Genomic DNA, 19,827 nt, shown 5'->3' with positions numbered 1-19,827 from the left:
TCTAAGAAGCACTGCTGGCCTTCAAAATAGACAAAACACACAACACTCTACACTAAGAAGTGCAGATCTATCTATCTATCTATCTATCTATCTATCTATCTATAATCTTTCCTTCTCTTCCTCTTCTCTCCACCTTTCCTTCCTTCCCTCCCTCCTCTTCCCTCACTTTCTTTTGTGGTTGAGTCTCCGGTAGCCCAGGTAAGGACTCAAACTCACCATGTGTTTGAGGATGACTTCGAACCCCTAATCCTCCTGCCTCTGCCTCCACCTTCTGAGTGTTGGGATTGCAAGTGTGTGCCACCATGCTTTCCACACTTGCACAAACCAGTTTATACTTTCCTATGTGGTATAAAGATTAGGACCAGAATATGACAGAGAAAAGTAACTTACAATGAATAATAGGGAGGGGGCATGAGAGACGGTCAGAGAGTGAACGTGCTTGCTTCCAGGTCTGATGATAGGAGCTCCATCCCTGGAACTCACATAGTGCAAGGAGAAAACGGATTCCTGCGCGTTGTTCTTTGATTTCTGTAGAGTAGTGTCATGCAAGTGTGCATGTATGCACAGACTGACATACCACAAACAAATGTAACAACAACAACAACAATAAGATTAAGTTAAAGGAGAGTGATATGGGATAAGATATCAGAATGTAGCACATTGTTGTGGAAGGATCCTTTCAGTGAGTCTTCTAAAATTATACTTGGTCCTTCTGCTCCTGAGGTGATCTTGGAGAGAACAGAGGAAATAAAAGATTGGAGGGAAAGTGAGGGAAGCCAGCAGAACAGTAGTGAGTGGTTATGGGGGATTTGAGGAGACTCTTAACATTTTAGGTTCCACAGCCAAATTTTTTTTTGTTTTATCAGGAAAATTTCATGACGTGTCTGAGAGGACTCACTGGACTCCATTTCTTAATGCCAGCATCCATTATATTCGGCAGAACTACCCTCTGCCCTGGGAGAAGGTAGGCATGCCCTCTGACCTCCATTGATTTACCGCTACACTGCCGAGTCCTGCTGGATTCACTCCATTTGGAATCTCCGCTCCCCAGACTAGGATGGCTAATTGCCACTTGACCTGCGGTGCCATGCACACCAGTGAGGACGCAGCAGATGCCTAGTCAACACTTAAAGTTATCAGAGAAAAGCTTGGAGACTTTTACTCAGCCATTTTGCTCCAGTGCTAATGAATCCGAAAACCTTCCAAGACACTACACAGTATTCCAGAAAGTCTTGTGTACTTTCCTGAATCCAGAAGCTATGGGATTCACCTGCTTCTAGATCTTTGTTAAGTCTCAGTCATGGAGATTAATTCATGTTTGTTAAAGCCTTTCAGGGAATCATCATATTAACACAACACATAAGACTTGAATTTGCTTTTCCCCCCAGGACACAGAGAAATTGGTGGCTTTCTTGTTTGGAATCACCTCCCACATGGTCGCTGATGTCAGCTGGCACAGCCTGGGTATTGAACAAGGGTTCCTCAGGACAATGGGAGCTGTGAGTACACATTACCAGGAGAGTGCCACTGTCACACCCTGATCAAAACCGGATAGGGTGAGGAGTCTCTCAGAGATAGAGTGCTTGCTTAACATGCAAAGCCCTGGATTTGGACCTCAAATCTACAAACAGGACTGGATTATTTTAAGGAAAAGGAAACCTTTAGCTTGTTCATACATCCTGTGAACATAAGCCTTTTTATCCGAAGTGGCTTCTGGCTAGAGTTTTGTCTTTTTTTTTTTTTTTTTTTTTTTTTTTTAAGCTCAGAAACTGATGAAGGGAGAGATTTTATTCCATGTATTTCTGCATGTTTGCATTGTTTTACAACAGACATGTATTTATGGATTATATAAATTCATTTTTAGGCCTAATGGGTTTCAGTCAAAACAAACTTTCTATCGTTTGCAAATTAATCAAGATCGATTATTTAATGTTCTAAAGTCTTGTCAAATAATTTCTAATTTTAGAGTTTTGTCTTTTAAAACAGTTGTTATTATTAATTCCTTTCGTTGTTCCCACCTTTAAAGACACATCCACAAGAATGAAATGGACTAAGGTGCAGGAAACAGGGGCAGATGTGTCTCTGCAGTGTCTTTGCTTAAGTGTCTGATTAAGACAGTTGTCAGCTGGGATCAAACTCAGGTTCTCTGGGAGGGCGACCGGTGTTCCTAACTACTGCACCATCTCGCATAGCATGTAAGATAATGGGATTCATCACGGTGGTTCATATATGTACGTGTCAGCACACCTTGCTCATTCATGTTTATGCCTCTTGCCCTCCTCCGCCCACGTTAGCTGCTATTAACTCCATTTTATTGGACCTGTAATTGTAGACTCCATTGGAGATGTTGTTCACCCCAGGGAGACACAACTGTCTGCAGCTCTCTCGTTATCCAAATCATTGGACAACACAGACAAGAGGGAGGAAAGTTAGTGTGAAGACCAAACACCAAGATACACTTCTGCAATCCCCTGGGAGAGGCTGCCACCTCTCTGATTTGGGGTGACATTCTGGGTCACAGTCCATGACATTCACCACGTACTTCTCTTTGTTCCTCAGATTGATTTTTACGGCTCTTATTCTGAGGCTCATTCGGCTGGTGATTTTGGTACTGTTTATTCATTTCTCTCATATGTCAATTACTTTTCTTAATTTATTTGCTAGTGTGCATGCAAGTATGTGTGTGTGTGTGTGTGTGAGCATCTGTGTTGTCATGTACATGATGTGCCTGTGTGTGTCATGGGAGCCACAGTGTGCAGGTGTGAAGGTCAGAAGACTGCATCATGGAGTGGTTCCTTCCACCTTTCTGTGGGTTCTGGGATTTGAACTCAGGGCTCCAGCCTTACATAGCAAGCGCTTTTACCTACTGAACCATCCTGCCAACCTTATATGTTAAATATTTTTTTTTAAAATTTTAATGCTAAAGTTTATTAGAACATAACACAGCGCATTCAACACAGAGATACATTTCTTTTTTTGAGACAGGGTTTCTGTGCTGTCCTGGCTGGTGTGGAACTCTAGCTTTGAACTCACAGAGATTCTCCTGCCTCTGCCTCCAAGTGTTGGGATTAAAGACATGCACCACCACCCCTAGCTAAGGCCCTGATTTCTAAGTGGGTGTATTAATGTATTTTTTTGTTTAAAAATATGTATTTTGTTGTTGACATAATTTTATGAGAAACTTTACTTCTATGTTAGATTAAAGTCTATCGCTAGATTAGTCTCAGTCACCTGCATTTCAGCCTCCAATCACTGAGCTCTTTTTCCTGTTGTAATTGTCTTTAGATGTAATCATTAGCATTTACTTGAAAAGACTTGAATGGTCTATCTTAAAGTAAAATAAAATAAGTTCAAAGCTGGGTGTGGTGGCACACACCTGTAATCCCAGCAGTTGGGGAGAGCTGAGACAGGAGGATTACTATAAATTGAAGGACAGCACTAAGCAGAGTGAACCCAGGCCAGTCAAGACTACACAGTGAGGTCCTGTTACAACAAGCAAAAAACAGCAAATGGAATTATTTCACTGTGTTTTCTTAATTCATTCATGTCACTAGGTAAGGTTTTTTTTTTTTTTTTTAAAGAGAGCTCTTTCTTCAAGACAGGTCTGAGGCAGCATGAGTCACCGTGGGAATGGTCTGGTGTGTGGGAATGTGCTGGAAGAAGCTGTCTTGTCACTAACCCACAGATTGTAAATATTTTTTCTCTTGCTGTAGGAGGAGATGTGTTGAGCCAGTTTGAATTTAATTTTAATTACCTCTCACGACGCTGGTAAGACCAATATTCTTTTAAATAAGTGGTGCCAAAATGGCATTTGTGACTTGCCAGATTTGTTTTTTAGTTTATAGCTTATTTTCTTGCTGGTTTTCTTTTTATTTGTGTGTGTGTGTGTGTGTGTGTGTGTGTGTATGTGTGTGTGTAATTTCATCCTTGTTACTAGGTAATGAACCTAGGGCCTTCTGGATTCTAGGTAACTACTTTGTTACTTTGCTAAGTCCTTAGATTCTATTATTATTTTATTATTATTTTTTTTTTACAGTGTTTAAAATTTGACACAGGGTCTAGTGAGTGTCCCAGGCTTTGCCCATGGGCCTCCCTTGCTTCAGCCTCTTAAGCAGCCTGGGTCTCTGCCCTGTTTTACCACTCTGGCTTTGCTAGTGTTTTTGAATAGTGTTCTAGATATACAGCTTCTAATCTCTCACCATTTTGTCAAATTACTTCTTAAATTATGTTTGTGCACTTTGTAGTGTGCATTAGGGTATATTGTATTCATTATTGGGGGTTTTGTTTGTTTGTTTGTTTTTTTCAGTTTTTCAAGACAGGGTTTCTCTGTATAGTTCTGGCTGTTGTGGAACTCACTCTGCAGACTAGGCTGGCCTCGAACTCAGAGATCTGCCTGCCTCTGCCTCCCAAGAGCTGGGATTGAGGGCTAATAGAATTTGTTAATCCATAGTAGTTGACTATATCTGTTCTCCTTGGTTATGTATGCTTCTGATGTCTTTTAAAAGAAATAGTCTACCTTCAAGGCATGATTCTATGTAGTCTTTTAAAACTTTTATGGTTTTAAAACGATTTATTTTTATTTCTGTGTGTGTGTGTGTGTGTGTGTGTGTGTGTGTGTGACACTTATATGCAGTTGTTTGTTGAGGCTGTAAGTGAGCTGGAGCCCCCGAAACTGGAGTTACAGGTGGTTTCAAGTTGTTTGATGTTGGGAAACAAACCTGGGTCTTCTGGGAGATCAGGAAGACTTTTTACATTTAATTTATCTGGGAATTTTTTTTGCAAGCTAAAGTAGAAATCTAATTTTATTTTCCCATAGAGGTGGCTGAATGTTCTAGAACGAGTTTCCCATGAGTCTGCTCTTCCTCCCTGGTCTGCAGCAAGCCTGTGTGCTTTCCTTTTTCTCCTCTTGGCCAGAGTTAACTGTCGCTCAGGAATACCACTTCTTTCTGTTCCTGAGACTTTACAGTACGTCAGCTTCTAAAAGCACAGAACTTCCTATCTGTCTTCTGTCTTAGTGACCATTGAATTGTTGTGAAGAGACACCATGACCAAGGTAACTTAGAAAAGAAAGTATTTAACTGGGGGCTTGTTTACAAGAGTCCATGGCTATCACGACAGGGAGTGTGGTGGCAGAGAGAGACAGAAAGACAGAGAAAGACAGAAAGATGAGAGACAGAGAGACAGAGACAGACACAGACACAGAGAGATACACAGAGAGAGAAAGAGGCGAGATAAAGAGAGAGAGAGCCACAGAGAGTCAGAGACAGAGAGGCAGACAAACACTAGACCTGGATTGGAACCAAACAGTCAAGTATAGGAGCCTACGGAGGCCATTTTCACTCATTATCTTCCTTCTTCAAAAGTATGTTTTCTCTTTACTCTTTCTGGTGGCATTTAGGATAAGGCTAATGTGTTTCAGGAAAAACTTGTTGGAATTATGATGAAAGTTGATTGACTGTAGCACAGCTCTGCCTCCGCAGAGAGACATCATTGAGTAGCGGGTGAAGACTAACACAGACACTCCCAGCCGCTCAAAGGGTAGAGAGTGAGTGCTGTCAAGGGACCGCATCCCAGCTCATACATGAGACACCTGTGTCACTCAAACCCAAGACTTGGGGACCTTCTCAGAAGAGGGCGTGGAAATACTGTAAGAGCCAGAGGCTGGCGAGGACTCTCTAGGATGAATGCACACACACACACACACACACACACACACACACACACACACACACAGACTGACTCATGGCATCCGTGGTTGCCTGTACAAGAGCAAGCCAGTCAGCATTCCAGCATGGAGGAGGGAAGGACTCGTGGGCTGCCACTCACTACTGACAGTTGATGGCTTCCAGGGGAGTTTTCTTTAGGGGCACGGTCTTTAGCAGGTTGACCACTCTCTGGTGAATGGCCGCGTGTTCACGCTCATTTATCTGCTCCCTACATCAAACCCTGCAGCTTCTGAGGTCAGCGGACACCAACAGTAAAGCTGAATTTCGTCCTTGCTTGCTTCCAAGGATTCCACTTTCTATTTGGGTTTGGACTTTGGAATTATTATTTTATTTATTTATTACTTTCTTGCTTGCTTAAGTGATTCATTAAAACAAATATTTTTTGTTATTTCTTTTTGCCTGTTAAGCCTTTGTTGAAAAGGTCATAGGTCCTCTTATAAGCTAAAAAGGGGCTTCTCAATTCCTTCTTTCTTGTTAATACACATAAATCAATTTTACTCTCGTGTTTTGTTTTTTTGTTTCTTTCATTTTACTATGGAAATCAGATTTTATTGGTTGTATTCTTGTTTAGTCTGAGGATTTTGAGATTGAAATAAAAATGACTCTATAAATCTGATTTTAAAATCCTGCACTCACTCCTTCTGACTAAATAGTAAATGTCTATGAGCCAAAAACCAGGCCCAGAGTTATTTCTCTGGCTTTCTCCTGTGCATCTAAATTAGCGTATCCAAGAGGGGGAGCAGTATCTGGTGCTCATACCTGTAAGTCCAACCAACACTCAGGAGGCTGAGGCAGGAGGAATGCTGCAAGTTTGAAGACAGCCTGGGGATACATAGAGAGTTCTAGTCCATACTTGGTTACAGAGTAAGGCCCTATTTAAAAGAAACCCAAACCCTTGCCCCACACAACTCCAAATACAACCCCGCACCCCACACACCAGACACACACACACACACACACACACACACACACACACACACACACACATTCATGCCTATGAACACACACATACACATTAGTGATTCATGAGACTAATTTTCATGAACTCTGAATTCTCAAAATTGAACACTTTTTTACACTTGATAATTTCTGATATTTAAATATCTTTTCATAAATATTTGACCAAGGCACCTTTTTTGTTGTTGTTCTGCATCATTGAGAAAATTTCTCACTGTCCCCATGAAACTCTGTTTCCTTTTATGTAAAATGGGAATATAATGGTATCAATCCCTAAGTGCCACTGGCAAAATTAAATGTCTAGTACTGGTGCTGGTGAAGACTGTTGAGTTCATGACACATATGAGACGCTGGGACACTGGGAACTGTGGAGCCCCTGCAGGTTCCTGTTGTCTTCGGTGTCAGAACCCAAGCATCTCTCTTTCAATGCAACGCAGGTACGTGCCCATCAAGGATCTTCTGAGAATTTACGATAATCTCTATGGTCGGAAAGTCATCACTGAAAATGTCATTGTTGATTGCACATACCTTCAGTTCCTGGAAATGTAAGTGTGACCCAGAAGGAAGTCCGCAACTGACTTACAGGAGCCCCCTGAGCACCCTTTTCATATTTTAGTTCCAGGGGTGCATTTCGAATTTATGGATTTCGCTTCTGTAAAGGCGGTTGAATGATAGAAGATGCACAGGGCTCTGGGCTGTCTCGTCTTGATTTGCTTCATTTTTCCATAGAAGCCACAGCTCATGAAGATTCTTATTTGTGTTGCAGGCACGGGGAAATGTTAGCGGTTTCCAAGGTAAAGATGTGCTTTTCTGAATCTTGGCTAAAGGATTGTGTGTAGACGGTGCAATGGCTCACTCCCGCCCTCCTGCTGCAGCTCTATTCCACGTACTCTACGAAGTCCCCATTTCTGGTGGAACAGTTCCAAGACTATTTCCTCGGAGGCCTGGATGACATGGCGTTCTGGTCCACGAACATTTACCGTCTGACCAGCTTTATGCTGGAGAATGGGACCAGGTGAGTTTTGCCTTGCTAGATTCCCCACACAGCGTCTTCAGTTGATGAAACAAAAATCAAAGGAAGACAATCTCAGAAGTGTTGTCTGAAGCCATCGGGGGAGAAAACAATGGAAACTATAAACTCTCTAAAACCTGACTGGGGGGGGGGGCGGGCACCTGGTTGACTTGGTAAATGTCTTTTAAGTTGTAGAGACAGAGGGACAGAGAAGCAGACAGGGCAAACTGGGAATAACTGGGAAGTGGCTCACACATACCTCCCCCATGCTCCAAAACCAAACCATCCCGGGATGGTTTGTAGAGCATGGCTCTGGAGGCGATGGGTGGAGGCCATAGGCGGGATGGCGGCCTAGGCATCGCTTTCGTTTTGTCATCTTCAGGGCCAGAGCTACTCAGAGACCAAACACAGTTAGATCTAGCAAAGAGGAAGTTAGATCTTTAGGAAGAACTGCCCATAGGTCCTGGGAAGTCACTGTTGATCAGAGAAGCCTTACATCATCAGCATTGGGCACACAGCTCTGCCCCCTGCGCCCCGCCCCTGGCTGAGCTGCAGGGATGCTGGGGGTAGGAAGGGAAAAAAACGTGGATGAAGCTCCCGCTGCAGGGAGGGGGTGGTACAGAGTGGGGACTAAGGCAAGAGCGCAAGAGCTTTTCCCCAGCGCTGCTACCAGGTCGGTAACTCGGAGTGTGGGTGTTGATAAGGATAAGAACATTATGTGATGTGTTCTTAAAGATCTTTGCAATACTCACATATTATTAATCGTGATTACCCATCGTTGATTTGAAATGAAATTCTCTTAAGTGCTAAGATTGACTTCTGCCTAATCCATGCAAATTTACTAGAAAGACTCAAGAAGGGATGATTTGGTATAGATTAGCAATATCATATAAATCCTGTTTAATTTAACCTGTTCTGTTACGTGCTGTGCATCCGTGTGTGTAGGCATGTTTGCATGTGTGTGCACGGGCATGCATGAGGAGACCTGGGGTTGGTGTGGGTGTCTTCCTCAGTTACTTTCGCTTTGTACCTTGTGACAGGGTCCCTGGCTGAACTCTGAGCTCTCTTATGGCAGATAATCTGACTAGCTAGCTCATTTAGAGATCTCATATCTCCATCCTCTGAGCACTGACATTTTAGGTTGGATCATCTTTCATTTTTCTGAGTTCTGAGGATCTAAACCCTGGTCCTCACACTTAACACAGCAAGAGTTTCACCCTCTGAGTGATCTCCCCAGCTCCAAAGTCTTTTTTCAATAATGAACAAAATCTCAAGTCAGACCTCTAAGCCCTTAGAGTGGACTTTGGTGTGTGTGTGTGTGTGTGTGTGTGTGTGTGTATGTGTGTTTGAGGCAGGGTCTGTGATTGATCTGTGCCTTGGTGATGAGGCCAGGCAGCTAGGCAGGCTGGCAGTGGCCATGGAGCTCCAGAGGTCTGCTTGACTCTGTAAGTCCCCATGCCAGGCCATGGGTGCTGGGAATCAAATACAGGCCCTCATGTTTGCAACAACTGACTGACTCATCTTTCCGGCCTGGCTGAGAGTGTTTAGGTGCATGCAGCCTAGATGTAAAGAGGGCGGGGTTTGGAACTGGAGACATCTCCTTCTTACCACCGGGAGTTGCTAAACCTCCTAAGCTTTGATTTCCTGTTAAATGGAGATGCTCACCATTCCATCCTAACAATGAAACAGTGAGATGGTGGTCATGCCCCAGCTGGAACGTGCCTCATTGCCGTCTGACTCCAGCGTGGAGCAAGAGGACTCACAGAGAAAGCCTTTTCCTCAGCTCAGAGTTGGCATGATGGGGTCTGGACAATGTGTGTGCACAGTCAGTGAGCTCACAGCATCCGTAGGAAAATGGAGCTGAAGATGATCATATTAGCTCAAATGAGCCAGACTCAGAGTATCAAGTTTTCTCTCACGTGTAGAACCTAGAAAACACAGAAACCATGCAGTGTAAGGAGGAGCAGGATTTGTGAGAGAGAGAAGGGAAGTGGGGAGATGGAAGTGGATGGTGATTATGGTCTTGGTACATGGTATATATGAATTATGATACATGGCATATGAATTATGACATATGATAATATGGTTATGGTCTCAGCACATGATATATATGAATTGAAGTGTCACTTTGAGACCGGTCACTTTACACAGTGAACAAAGAGATGGAGCTGGGTTGTAGCTCGCGTGGTGGGATGCATGAGGAGGCCTTGCTGTCAGCTCCTCCTCACTGTCTCCCTGGTTCCCTTCCCAGCTTCTGATTTGCCCTGGCTGTGAAGCCCTCACACTTCTAGTCTCCTCCAGTGGCCTCCACAGATTCGCTTCAAAGTCCTGTTCCTTCTATGTCGTTCACACCCTCTCCCATAAAGTCTCTTTTGGAATGAGGTCATTTTCCAAAGCCTTCTCACTTATAGAAGAGATATCTGATTTCCTTCCTGAATCTGTAGAATTTTGTAAGAGAATGTAATGGAGTGCTATAGATCTTTTTGATGTAACTGGCATAACTGGGCAAAGGTGCTATAGCTGAGACTCAGTTTGCACATTTTATCAGACTCTGGGCATTTCATGTTTGCCTGCAAGCTTGGCAGAGGAGCCAGGAGGGCAGAGGAAGGTTTGTCCAGAAAGACATGGGCTCTCCATCCAAATGGCCAGGCAATGAACTCTTTGAGCCTATGGGAGTGGTTTAAAGGAGCCTTCATCGGCACAATGGATAGGTAGCACATTGGACTCCTAGGGACAAGAGAGACTTAAAGCACATCACTGACTGCCTGTTAACATCATGCTTGGAGGGAAGGAAGGAAAGTGCCTAACTCCTTCCCCTGTTTTCCCAGTGACTGCAATCTGCCCGAGAATCCTCTGTTCATCTCCTGTGATGGCAGGAGGAACCACACCCTCAGGTAAGTGGGACCAGAAGAGTGCCGCTCTAGAGGGGCTGCTGTGGAGACGTTGGAGCATGGGATCCTCAGACCAGTGGAAGTGGGTTCCTAGTCTAGCCGAGCCATTTACAGCCAGGTGACTTTTAAACACAGTGGCGAATGTTTTTGAGCTACGACTTTTCTTTCTGACAGTGAAGAAAAGGCATCTACAGTCCTGGAATACTGACGTGGACTTCAGATGGCAGCGGGTGCAAGGCACATGTAGGCAGGGAGGTGCTCGCTAAGTGGTCATTGGTCGTTTTATGATGATCACCATTATTATTTTGATTTATGAGCCTTACCAAGATTCCGTCCTAAAAAAGCATTTTCCTGACAAGGTGAAGAGAAGTGCTCTGTGGAAATTTCTGAGGAATAGGCCTGGCTTATATTGTTAGAGCTGGTATCTCCTGCTGGAGCCAGGTACCAACCTCCAAATTATGATGCTTTCAATAGAAAGGGACACCATCTGTTATCAATAAAATAAAACATTAGCATAAATAATAATAATAATACTTGGAGATAGTCATTGTGCCAGGAACTCAGAGCACGTGGCCTGAGAGCTAGCTGTCTGGGTACTGAACATGTGATTGTAAACATGGCTGAGCGCAGGACAGCAAAGGGCTGACTGCTTGGAGAATTTACCACGGTGGCCCAACCAGGGCCCAGTGCAGTCTTCTTGAAGAGCCAATGCTATGTTTAAGAGGAAAAACCCCTAAGTAATCTAGATAGTAAGGTGAGGGCTTTCCCGTGGAAGATCCTAGGGAGATTTGGAGTGTTGTAAGAATTAAAAGGTGAGGGAAAGATTCTGCCAAGGCCCTATTGTTTAATTCATTTAAAGTAATTAACTCCAGTCATATATATATATTCTTTATGATTGTTGTTAATATGTATATGTATATATGTATGTGTATGTGTATATATGTATATACATATATAATCTTTAGGTTAAGTTTACTGTCTGTGGCTGTTGGAGTCCCTCCTCCTCTAATGTCCCCCTAGGCCTTACTGTTCCCTTACCCTTAAGCATTCTGAAGTCTTGGTGGCTCTTTTAGGCACCTGTGATATAGGCTGTCTAAGATATATGATTTTTTAAAAGACAGCTTCTAATGTAGTCCAGGCTGGCCTTGAACTCACTATATAGCTCAGGCTGGCCCTAATCTCCTGATTTTTCCTATCTCTACCCCTCTTCCCTAAGTGCTAGGGTAACAGGCATGTGCTACTGTACCCAGTTCAAGATCCCTGAATTAGAAAATTTATTTACTTAGTTTTGAAACAGAATTTCTTTCTATAGCCTGGGTGTATGGAGCTCACTATGTAGACCAGGCTGGACTTAAAGTCAAAAAGCTCTGCCTGGCTGGGCAGTGGTGGTGCATGCCTTTAATCCCAGCACTTGGGAGGCAGAGGCAGAGGCAGAGGCAGAGGCAGAGGCAGAGGCAGAGGCAGAGGCAGAGGCAGAGGCAGAGGCAGAGGCAGAGGCAGAAGCAGAGGCAGGTGGATTTCTGAGTTTGAGGCCAGCCTGGTCTACAGAGTGAGTTCCAAGACAGCCAGGGCTATACAGAGGAGTAAACCCTGTCTCAAAAAACAAAAAACAGCCGGGCGGTGGTGGCACACGCCTGTATCCCAGCACTCTGGGAGGCAGAGGCAGGCGGTTTTCTGAGTTCGAGGACAGCCTGGTCTACAAAGTGAGTTCCAGGACAGCCAGGGCTATACAGAGAAACCCTGTCTCGAAAAAACCAAATCAAAAAAAAAAAAAAAAAAAAAAAACCAAAAAAACCCCCAAAAAACCCCAAAAAACAAAAAAACAAAAAAAAGCTTGCCTGCCTTTGCCTCTGCCTCTGCCTCTGCCTCTGCCTCTGCCTCTGCCTCTGTGCCTCTGCCTCTGTGCCTCTGCCTCTGTGCCTCTGCCTCTGCCTCTGCCTCCTGAGTGCTGGGACTACAGTTACACACCACAGATAGGCTAGAAAATATATTTTAATAAGATAACTGATGATAGCTCATGTCTTGATGGATGGGTTAGTCTGCTTGCATGTTGCCATCCTCAGGAGGTTGAGAGCTGTCTTGACCTCTTCAGTGAAATATGCAACACATTTATGGTGTGGTATTCTAGAAGTACTTTTACTCCTACTGTGAGTTCTGAGACCGCAGGAGATCCTATGTTGTTATTTTGTCGTCGTCGTCGTTGTTGTTCTTCCTCCTCCCTCTTCCTTTTCCTCCTCCTCTCTCTTCCTTTTCCTCTTCCTCCCTCTTCCTTTTCCTCCTCCTCCCTCTTCCTTTTCCTCCTCCTCCCTCTTCCTTTTCCTCCTCCTCCTGCTTCCTTTTTCTCCTCCTCCTTCTTTCTCTTCCCTCTCCTTCTTCCTTCTCCCTCCCTCCTCCCCTTCTGTCCTCCTCCCTCCTTCTCCTCCTCCTCCTTCTTTCTGATGTTGGGTGTTGAACCCAGGGCCCACGCACATACCAAACACACATTCTGCTGTACACACGGCCCCAGAAACATCAAGTTTTGTAAGGGCTGGCTTCGAAGCCTTAGAAACATACTCGCCAAAAGATTTTGTGGAACAGAGGTTTTTCTAAAGGTGTGTTTTCTGTCTCTTCGTCTTCTCCATGTTAAAATCCAGGCTCTCAGCCAGTATTACCGTGTTTGATCCTCTCAATGTTCTCTCTTCCCAGCAGCTCAAAGGTGCAGAAAAATGATTTTCACAGGAATTTGACCATGTTCATAAGCAAAGACATCAGGAAGAACCTCAACTACACAGAAAGAGGCGTGTTCTACAGCACAGGCTCCTGGGCCCCGGTGAGAACTTCCTATTATTGTTGAAAAGGGTGGACCACGTCTCTCAACAGCCCGCCTGGAAAGTCCTTGCATACTGCTGACCACACGAGTATCTGGGCTTGTGCCAGGGCACAGTGTTCTTGGCTCTAAATGTGGTGTATTCCACAGGTGCCATGAGAGTGGGCTGATCACAGGGGCTCTGGACATCTAGGCTGCTCCTGCTTTGACCCTAGTCAAGTGCTTGCTACTTAAAGACTCCCTACACAGTTCCATGCTGACAGACACCATCGCATGCGGAATGTATCCATAGGGTCGTTTTCCCCCCTCAGACAAAAATCATACTTCATAGTTAAGGCTTGGCTCAAACTCATGGCATTCTTGGCCTTCCTGTCTTAGGTTTCTGGGTACTGGGATTACTGGCATGTGCTACCATGGTCCCCACCACATGGGATCTTTGAAGTCTCGTTGCTGTGGGGATGAAAATGAAAGGGAAATAGGGAGAGACGTGATCTTTGGAAAATGTTGGCCTAAGAGGAACAACAAAAGCAGGCACAGCTCTTACGTGGCTATGTGATAAAGCCTGGGTTGGCAGGAGGCTAGCAGAGAGCTCTTTCTTACCTCAGAGGTCATGGAGACGGCACCACGAAGAAGTGGCACCGAGGAAAACCTTAACAGTTAGCATTCCTTTGGTGACTAGCATCGGCAGAAGAAATAGGTAGGCACTGGCTTGTGGTTGTTCTCAAGACCATAAAGGTTTAGACGACAATGTAAGTGTCACACACTGTGAGTGGGGCAAGGGCCGGGTAGGGCCAGCTTCCTGAAGGTCAACCTGCACTGTCACATGGGGCTCATGCTTGGTTTCCTGCTCTGCTGTCATGGCCCTAAGATTCTTACAAGCAGGTGAACAAAAAACCAAGCCTCCGAGTTGTAATTTTGCACTCGGCTCCACAAGTCATGCAATGGGCCCCAAGCTTGGGAACTCCTGCCAAAGTACAAAGTACAGATATTTTTGCACGTATGTGCAAAATCTGTTTGTATTTGTCTCCTAAAGGGAAAATGTCTAAGCAGGACCTGCACTAGTTATCTTCTTGTTGCTGGGGTAAAAATCTGGGGAAAAACCCCTCAAGGAAAGGATGGCTTGTTTTGATCCACTGTTTGAGGGGGCAGAAGTCTGTTGCAGCGAGAAAACATGGCTGCTACGGCAGTGGGCAGTGGGAGCATGGGCAGTGGGCAGTAGGAGTGTGGGCAGTGGGCAGTGGGAGCGTGGGGCTGTGCTCACAGCTTCCCAGTTGGACAGGAAAGCAGCTGGCAGGGATGCTGGGGCTTAGTTCAATCCCTTCTTTTTATGTCATCTGTGTCAGGGGATTGGATAGTGCTGCCCGCATCCAGAGTAGGTCTTCCCTCCCCACTTAAAACCTCCCTGGAAATGGCCTCACAGACGTGCCTGGAGGTGGATCTCCTAGGTGATTCTAAAGCAATGGAGATAAACATCACAGAGAGTTGTATTCCCAGTGTTTCTCTGAGAGTAGATAGTTTGCAGTAGATGATGCAGTGTTTTCTGTATAACTGCTCAAGACAGAGCTGGGATTAGAGTAAGCAGTTGATAGGGAGGGCAGAGGACATGTTGCTTGTCTTCAAGTCCTTATATCAGTGCTCGTCCTGAGCCTGGGCGGGCTGGCCTGCCTTCGTGTTCTCAGCTCTATCTGTTTTGCTGTATTCTGCTGGAGGCTAGGAAGTCTTCTTTAGTCTTATGTCACCCTTTGGTGAGTTTAGAATTGTGTTCCCTTGACTTGGATGGATCAAATGTTTATTTAGCTTGCTGAAGACCACCCTGGTTTGTGCTTGTATCTTTGTAGACAATTAAGTAGTTCTATGTGGTGCCCGTACTGGTGATCCCACCACTTGAGATGCTGAGGCAGGAGGATTACTGTGAGCTGAGGCCAACCGGGGCTAAAGAATGAGACGTTGTCTCCAGACAAAAACAAAGCTAAATAAAAGAAAAAGGAAAGTTTAGAATTCCAGGCTTGGTGGCCAGTGGTCCCCAGGTTCCCTGGTACAGGTTTGCAGCTCTGTGAAGGTCCTCTCTGGTTCTTCAGGTACATTGAGGGTCAGAGCAAAAAGCATCTCACTGTGGGTGTGGCTTACAGCAGTGGTTCTCAGCCTTCCTCATGCTGCAGCCCTTTAATACAGTTCCTCATGTTGCAGTGACCCTCAGTGGTAAATTTTTTTGTTGCTACTTCATAACTATACTACTGTATGCTACTGTTATGAATTGTAATGTAAATATTCTTACAGATAGAGGTTTGCCGAAGGGGTTGTGGCTCACAGGTTGAGGACCACTGGCTTAGAAGGTAGGGATTATTGGACTCCAAGTGTTTCAGTTCATTTGTTTGAGAACAGTGAACCCATCTATTTACAAACACAGTTCTGATTCTAGAGTAAACAGGCTCGCCTTTCCCAAAATTTGGTCTGTCAACTTTTTCTTGTTGGCCAGACATGCCTTTAGTCCCAGCACTTAGGAAGCAGAGCCAAGCATCTCTCCATGAGTTCTACGCATGGTCTACACAGTGAGTTCTAGGCCAAAAGAGCCTTACAGTGAGATGATCTTTTACTGGGTGTGAATCGTCAGTGCAGAGGTGGGCTTTGAGGAAATCCTAGCTGACTCTTCCCCCGAAGCCCACCCTCTCAGGCTATACCCCTGCCTCTGTCCCTCAACCCATCTCAGCGTGACTCTGCTGTCCCTACTGCCTGGTCTGAGCTAGCACATCAGTATGCAGGTCTGTCTTCTTCACTAGCACCTGTGTCCCACGACTCCTTTGATGATGCCAAGCGTCTAAAACAACCTTTCTTTCCAGGAATCCGTCACCTTCATGTACCAGACCCTGGAGAGGAATCTGAGGCTGATGTTTACTGGCAGCTCTCAGACACCTCTGAAGCATGTCTCCAGCCCCTCAGCCTCCTACACCCTGTCGGTCCCCTACGCCAGGCTCGGCTGGTAAGAATGAGCTCATTAGATTGGGAATGTTGAATCCCATTTAGCCCTTCATCAGCTTTGGGGTGGCGTCATTTATTTGTGTTAACCAGGCCACAGGTCTGTAAATCTTAATTTCCCTTAATTTAGAAGAAACTAGGAGGCAAAACATGGATCTGTTTCAAGTTTGGGTGAACTTGAAGACAAGAAGAAATCTAATTCACTTCTGTCTTAAGGGTTTATTGCTGTGAATAGACACTATAAACAAGGTAACTCCTATAAGGACAACATTTAATTGGGGCTGGATTACAGGTTCAGAGATTTAGTCCATTATCATCAAGGCAGGGATATGACAGCATCCAGGCTGGCATGTTGCAGGTGGAGCTGAGAGTCCTACATCTTCATCTGAAGGTCGCTAGGAGAAGACTGACTCCCATGTGCTTAGGAGGAGGACTTATTGCACATGCCCACAGTGAAATACTTTCCTCCAACAAGATTACACCTACTCCACAAGGCCACACCCCCTAATAGTGCCACTCTCCGGGCCAAGCATATTTAAACCACCATACCTTCCTACTGAACTGTGGCTATCTTACACTTATTGAAGGTTGGGGGACAAAGACTGGAACATGAGTCTATTTAATTATAAGACATCGTACTTGCCCCTCTCCTGGGCCTTAAGTTGCCTCCATTTTGTTAGAGAGTTTTTGTGCAAATCCAGACTTAGGAAAAATAGGGTCTGCCTTGGCTTGGGTTCTGCCGCTGTGATAAAACACCACGATCAACAGCAACTTGGGGAGGAGAGTGTTTGCTTGGATTATATGTTCAGATCTCAGTCCATCATCAGGAAAAACCAAGGCAGGAACTCCAACAGGGTAGGAACCTGGAGGTAGGAACTGAGTCAGAGGTTCTGGAGGAAGGTGCTCACTGGCTTTTCCTTCATGGCTTGCTTAGCCTGCTTTCTTATAGAGCCTGGGACACCTGCTGAGGAACGGCACTGCCCAAAGTAGGCTGGACCGCCCCACATCCATCATGAATCAAGAAAATGCCTCCGACACTTGTCTGTAGGCGAGTCTGAGGGATGCAGTTTTCTCAGCTGAAGCCCCCCTTTCCAGATGAGCCTGGTTTATATCAAACTGACAAAAAACTAACCAGCACAGGGTTATTTAAAAAAATACTTTTAAGACTTTTTAAAAACTGTATGTATTTGAGTATTTTGTCTGAATATATGTTCTGTGCATGGTGTTTGTGCTTGATGCCCTCGAGGGCGCCATATTTCCTGTTAACTACAGTTACAGATGTTCTGAGCTACCATGTGAATGCCCAGTACAAATGCTCTTAATTACTGAGCTATCTCTCCAGCCCCAGAAAATTGACTTGTAACACCCACATTTTTGAAAGAGAAAAGAATGATGTTTGGTGCAGTGAGGGTCAAGTTGTCTAGCCAAAGAAAGAGGCGGAAAGGTGTCTCTCCAGGATGTCTGTTCTCCAACAGGGCTCCAGCAGAGGGCCTTGGCTGAGTTAGAACCCATTTTTTTTTCTATAAGGTAGAAGATGTTCATAAAGGCAGAGAAAGATGTATCTCTGAGTTTGAGGCCAACCTGGTCTATACAGTGAGTTCCTGGACACCCAGGGCTACGCAGAGAGAGATCCTGCCTCAAAACAAACAAGTGAAGAAACCCACCCAAAACAAACCAAACAAACGAACCCAAACCCTATTTTATAATTAGTTCATGATCAGAAAATCACTAGTTTCATGGCTAAGCTATGTAAGTTTCAATAGCTCTTTACAGTTGGCCAAATATATTGAAGCACCAGAATCTTTTATTTTGCTAAGTAATTGCAACAACCAAGTGTCATTTTGTAGAACATCTTCCAGGCCCTGGTGTTCTTGGGGACTTATTATCCTGAGTAGTGCAACGATGCTCTAAGAATGCAAGCAGAGAGGCAGGATGGTCTGAATACTGTTGCTTCTAGTGACAGCCTGGTACCCAGTGATCACGTTATAGACGGAGTGGGGCAGTCTTCTGATTTTTACCATAGTCAGGTGATGAAAGTGACTATTCTGGGTGCTTTGGCAACACTGCTATGTCTTCTCAGAATGGTTTCAGAAGTAATAGTATTTAAAAACATCCTGGCGTGGGGCTTCTACCCATCTTAAACTCTTTATGTTTCCAGATGAGAGACACACACAGCCTTTGTATTTTTAAATATGCCTTTTGCAGCATAATAGCTGGGCAGCTGCCTACACTCCATGCTGTTAGAATCCATTCCCTATGGATAACACCGAATTGTTACTATTACTCTGTTTCATCTGGGCTGCTCTTAACTCCAGTCGACCAGCCCACGTGACCACGTTTTCTTTACTCGTACCCCATGGTGGCTCGCTCTCTTCCTCTTGAACAGTCTTCTTCTTCCGTGGCAGCTTCTTTCTTCTCTCTCCCCTTCTCAGGGTCTCCTCTCTCTAATCAACCATCCCTAGTTCTCTAATGCCCAGCTATTAGCTGCCAGCATCTTTATTCAGCAGCCAGAATTAACTTAGGGTCAGGGTCTCAGAGGCCATGTGCAGACTCCAGATCTTAGAGGCCAGCACTTAGCATTACAATAAACAGTAAAAGACAAACCTCAACAGGATTCCAGTGGACCTTTATTTGGGGGGCACACTGATAAGGCAGCAAGCACCAGGGGCCAGGAGGCGGAATTCTACCTCTGCTGCCATTCATACCTGAGTGAAAGTTCTTCTTAGCCACCTCCCCCAGAGAGCCAAAGGTAGCGACAAGAAGCAGGGCCTTACCTCCTGGCTAGTCTCAGCCCCAGGGCTTGCGCTGGCCTTTGCCTTTCTCAGGCATCTTACAAAGGGCCATGTCCCTTCCCCTTGTGATTTGTTCTTTCCATGGCCATGTGAACTAGAATAAGCAAAACCTTTGTTCTTTTCAGCCCTGGGGTCACATGTGAACCATTGACTGTCATCTCTGTAACCAGTCAGTCACAAGTGCCACTTAGAAGTATTGTTTGCCTGATACAAATTCACAGTTCTCATCTCCAAGATAGAGTATATTCTGGAACCAACCAGGGTCTAAGAACGCAGGTTCAGGCTGCTGCCAATACTGTGTTCCAATGTGGTAACAATTTCATGAAGTTTTTATAATGACATGACAAACTTTAGGTAGGGCCAGGTATGGTGGCATATTGCTTGAGTCCCAGCACTTGGGAGGCAGAAGCAGGAGGATCTCTATGAGTTCTGGACCAGCCTGATCTACATAGTGAGTCTCAGGTTAGCTGAAGCCACGTAAGGAGACCTTGTCTCAGAACAAACAAGCAAACAAACAAACACACCAACAAACCATATTGGTGGGAATACCAAGCAGGCTGGTTAGATTATAATGGCTGCTACAGACCTCACATGGTATCCGTAACATTCTTAGCTTTGGGCTTGGTCTGCCAATTCATCCCCAAAGGATTTCCCTGATCACCTCAAGAAT

The 19,827-nt window shown here is 44.9% G+C and overlaps 1 protein-coding gene across 1 annotated transcript in view; it reads left to right on the top strand.

Annotated features, from left to right (window-relative positions):
- The window catches only part of Gpld1 (glycosylphosphatidylinositol specific phospholipase D1), a 46,178-nt gene that overhangs the window by 9,863 nt on the left and 16,488 nt on the right, over positions 1–19,827 (top strand). Inside the window, exons 4-13 of the mRNA XM_052156488.1 lie at positions 867–964; positions 1,389–1,499; positions 2,560–2,608; positions 3,714–3,768; positions 7,121–7,228; positions 7,450–7,477; positions 7,559–7,698; positions 10,524–10,589; positions 13,272–13,395; positions 16,230–16,369. Of these exons, the coding sequence (XP_052012448.1) occupies positions 867–964; positions 1,389–1,499; positions 2,560–2,608; positions 3,714–3,768; positions 7,121–7,228; positions 7,450–7,477; positions 7,559–7,698; positions 10,524–10,589; positions 13,272–13,395; positions 16,230–16,369 (919 nt within the window). The remainder of the gene's footprint in view (positions 1–866; positions 965–1,388; positions 1,500–2,559; positions 2,609–3,713; positions 3,769–7,120; positions 7,229–7,449; positions 7,478–7,558; positions 7,699–10,523; positions 10,590–13,271; positions 13,396–16,229; positions 16,370–19,827) is intronic.

Source organism: Apodemus sylvaticus, chromosome 14 (genome assembly GCF_947179515.1).
Source record: "Apodemus sylvaticus chromosome 14, mApoSyl1.1, whole genome shotgun sequence".
Classification (NCBI taxonomy): Eukaryota; Metazoa; Chordata; class Mammalia; order Rodentia; family Muridae; genus Apodemus; species Apodemus sylvaticus.
Note: the sequence above shows the minus strand (reverse complement) of the source record. Positions and strands in the feature narration are given on the sequence as shown.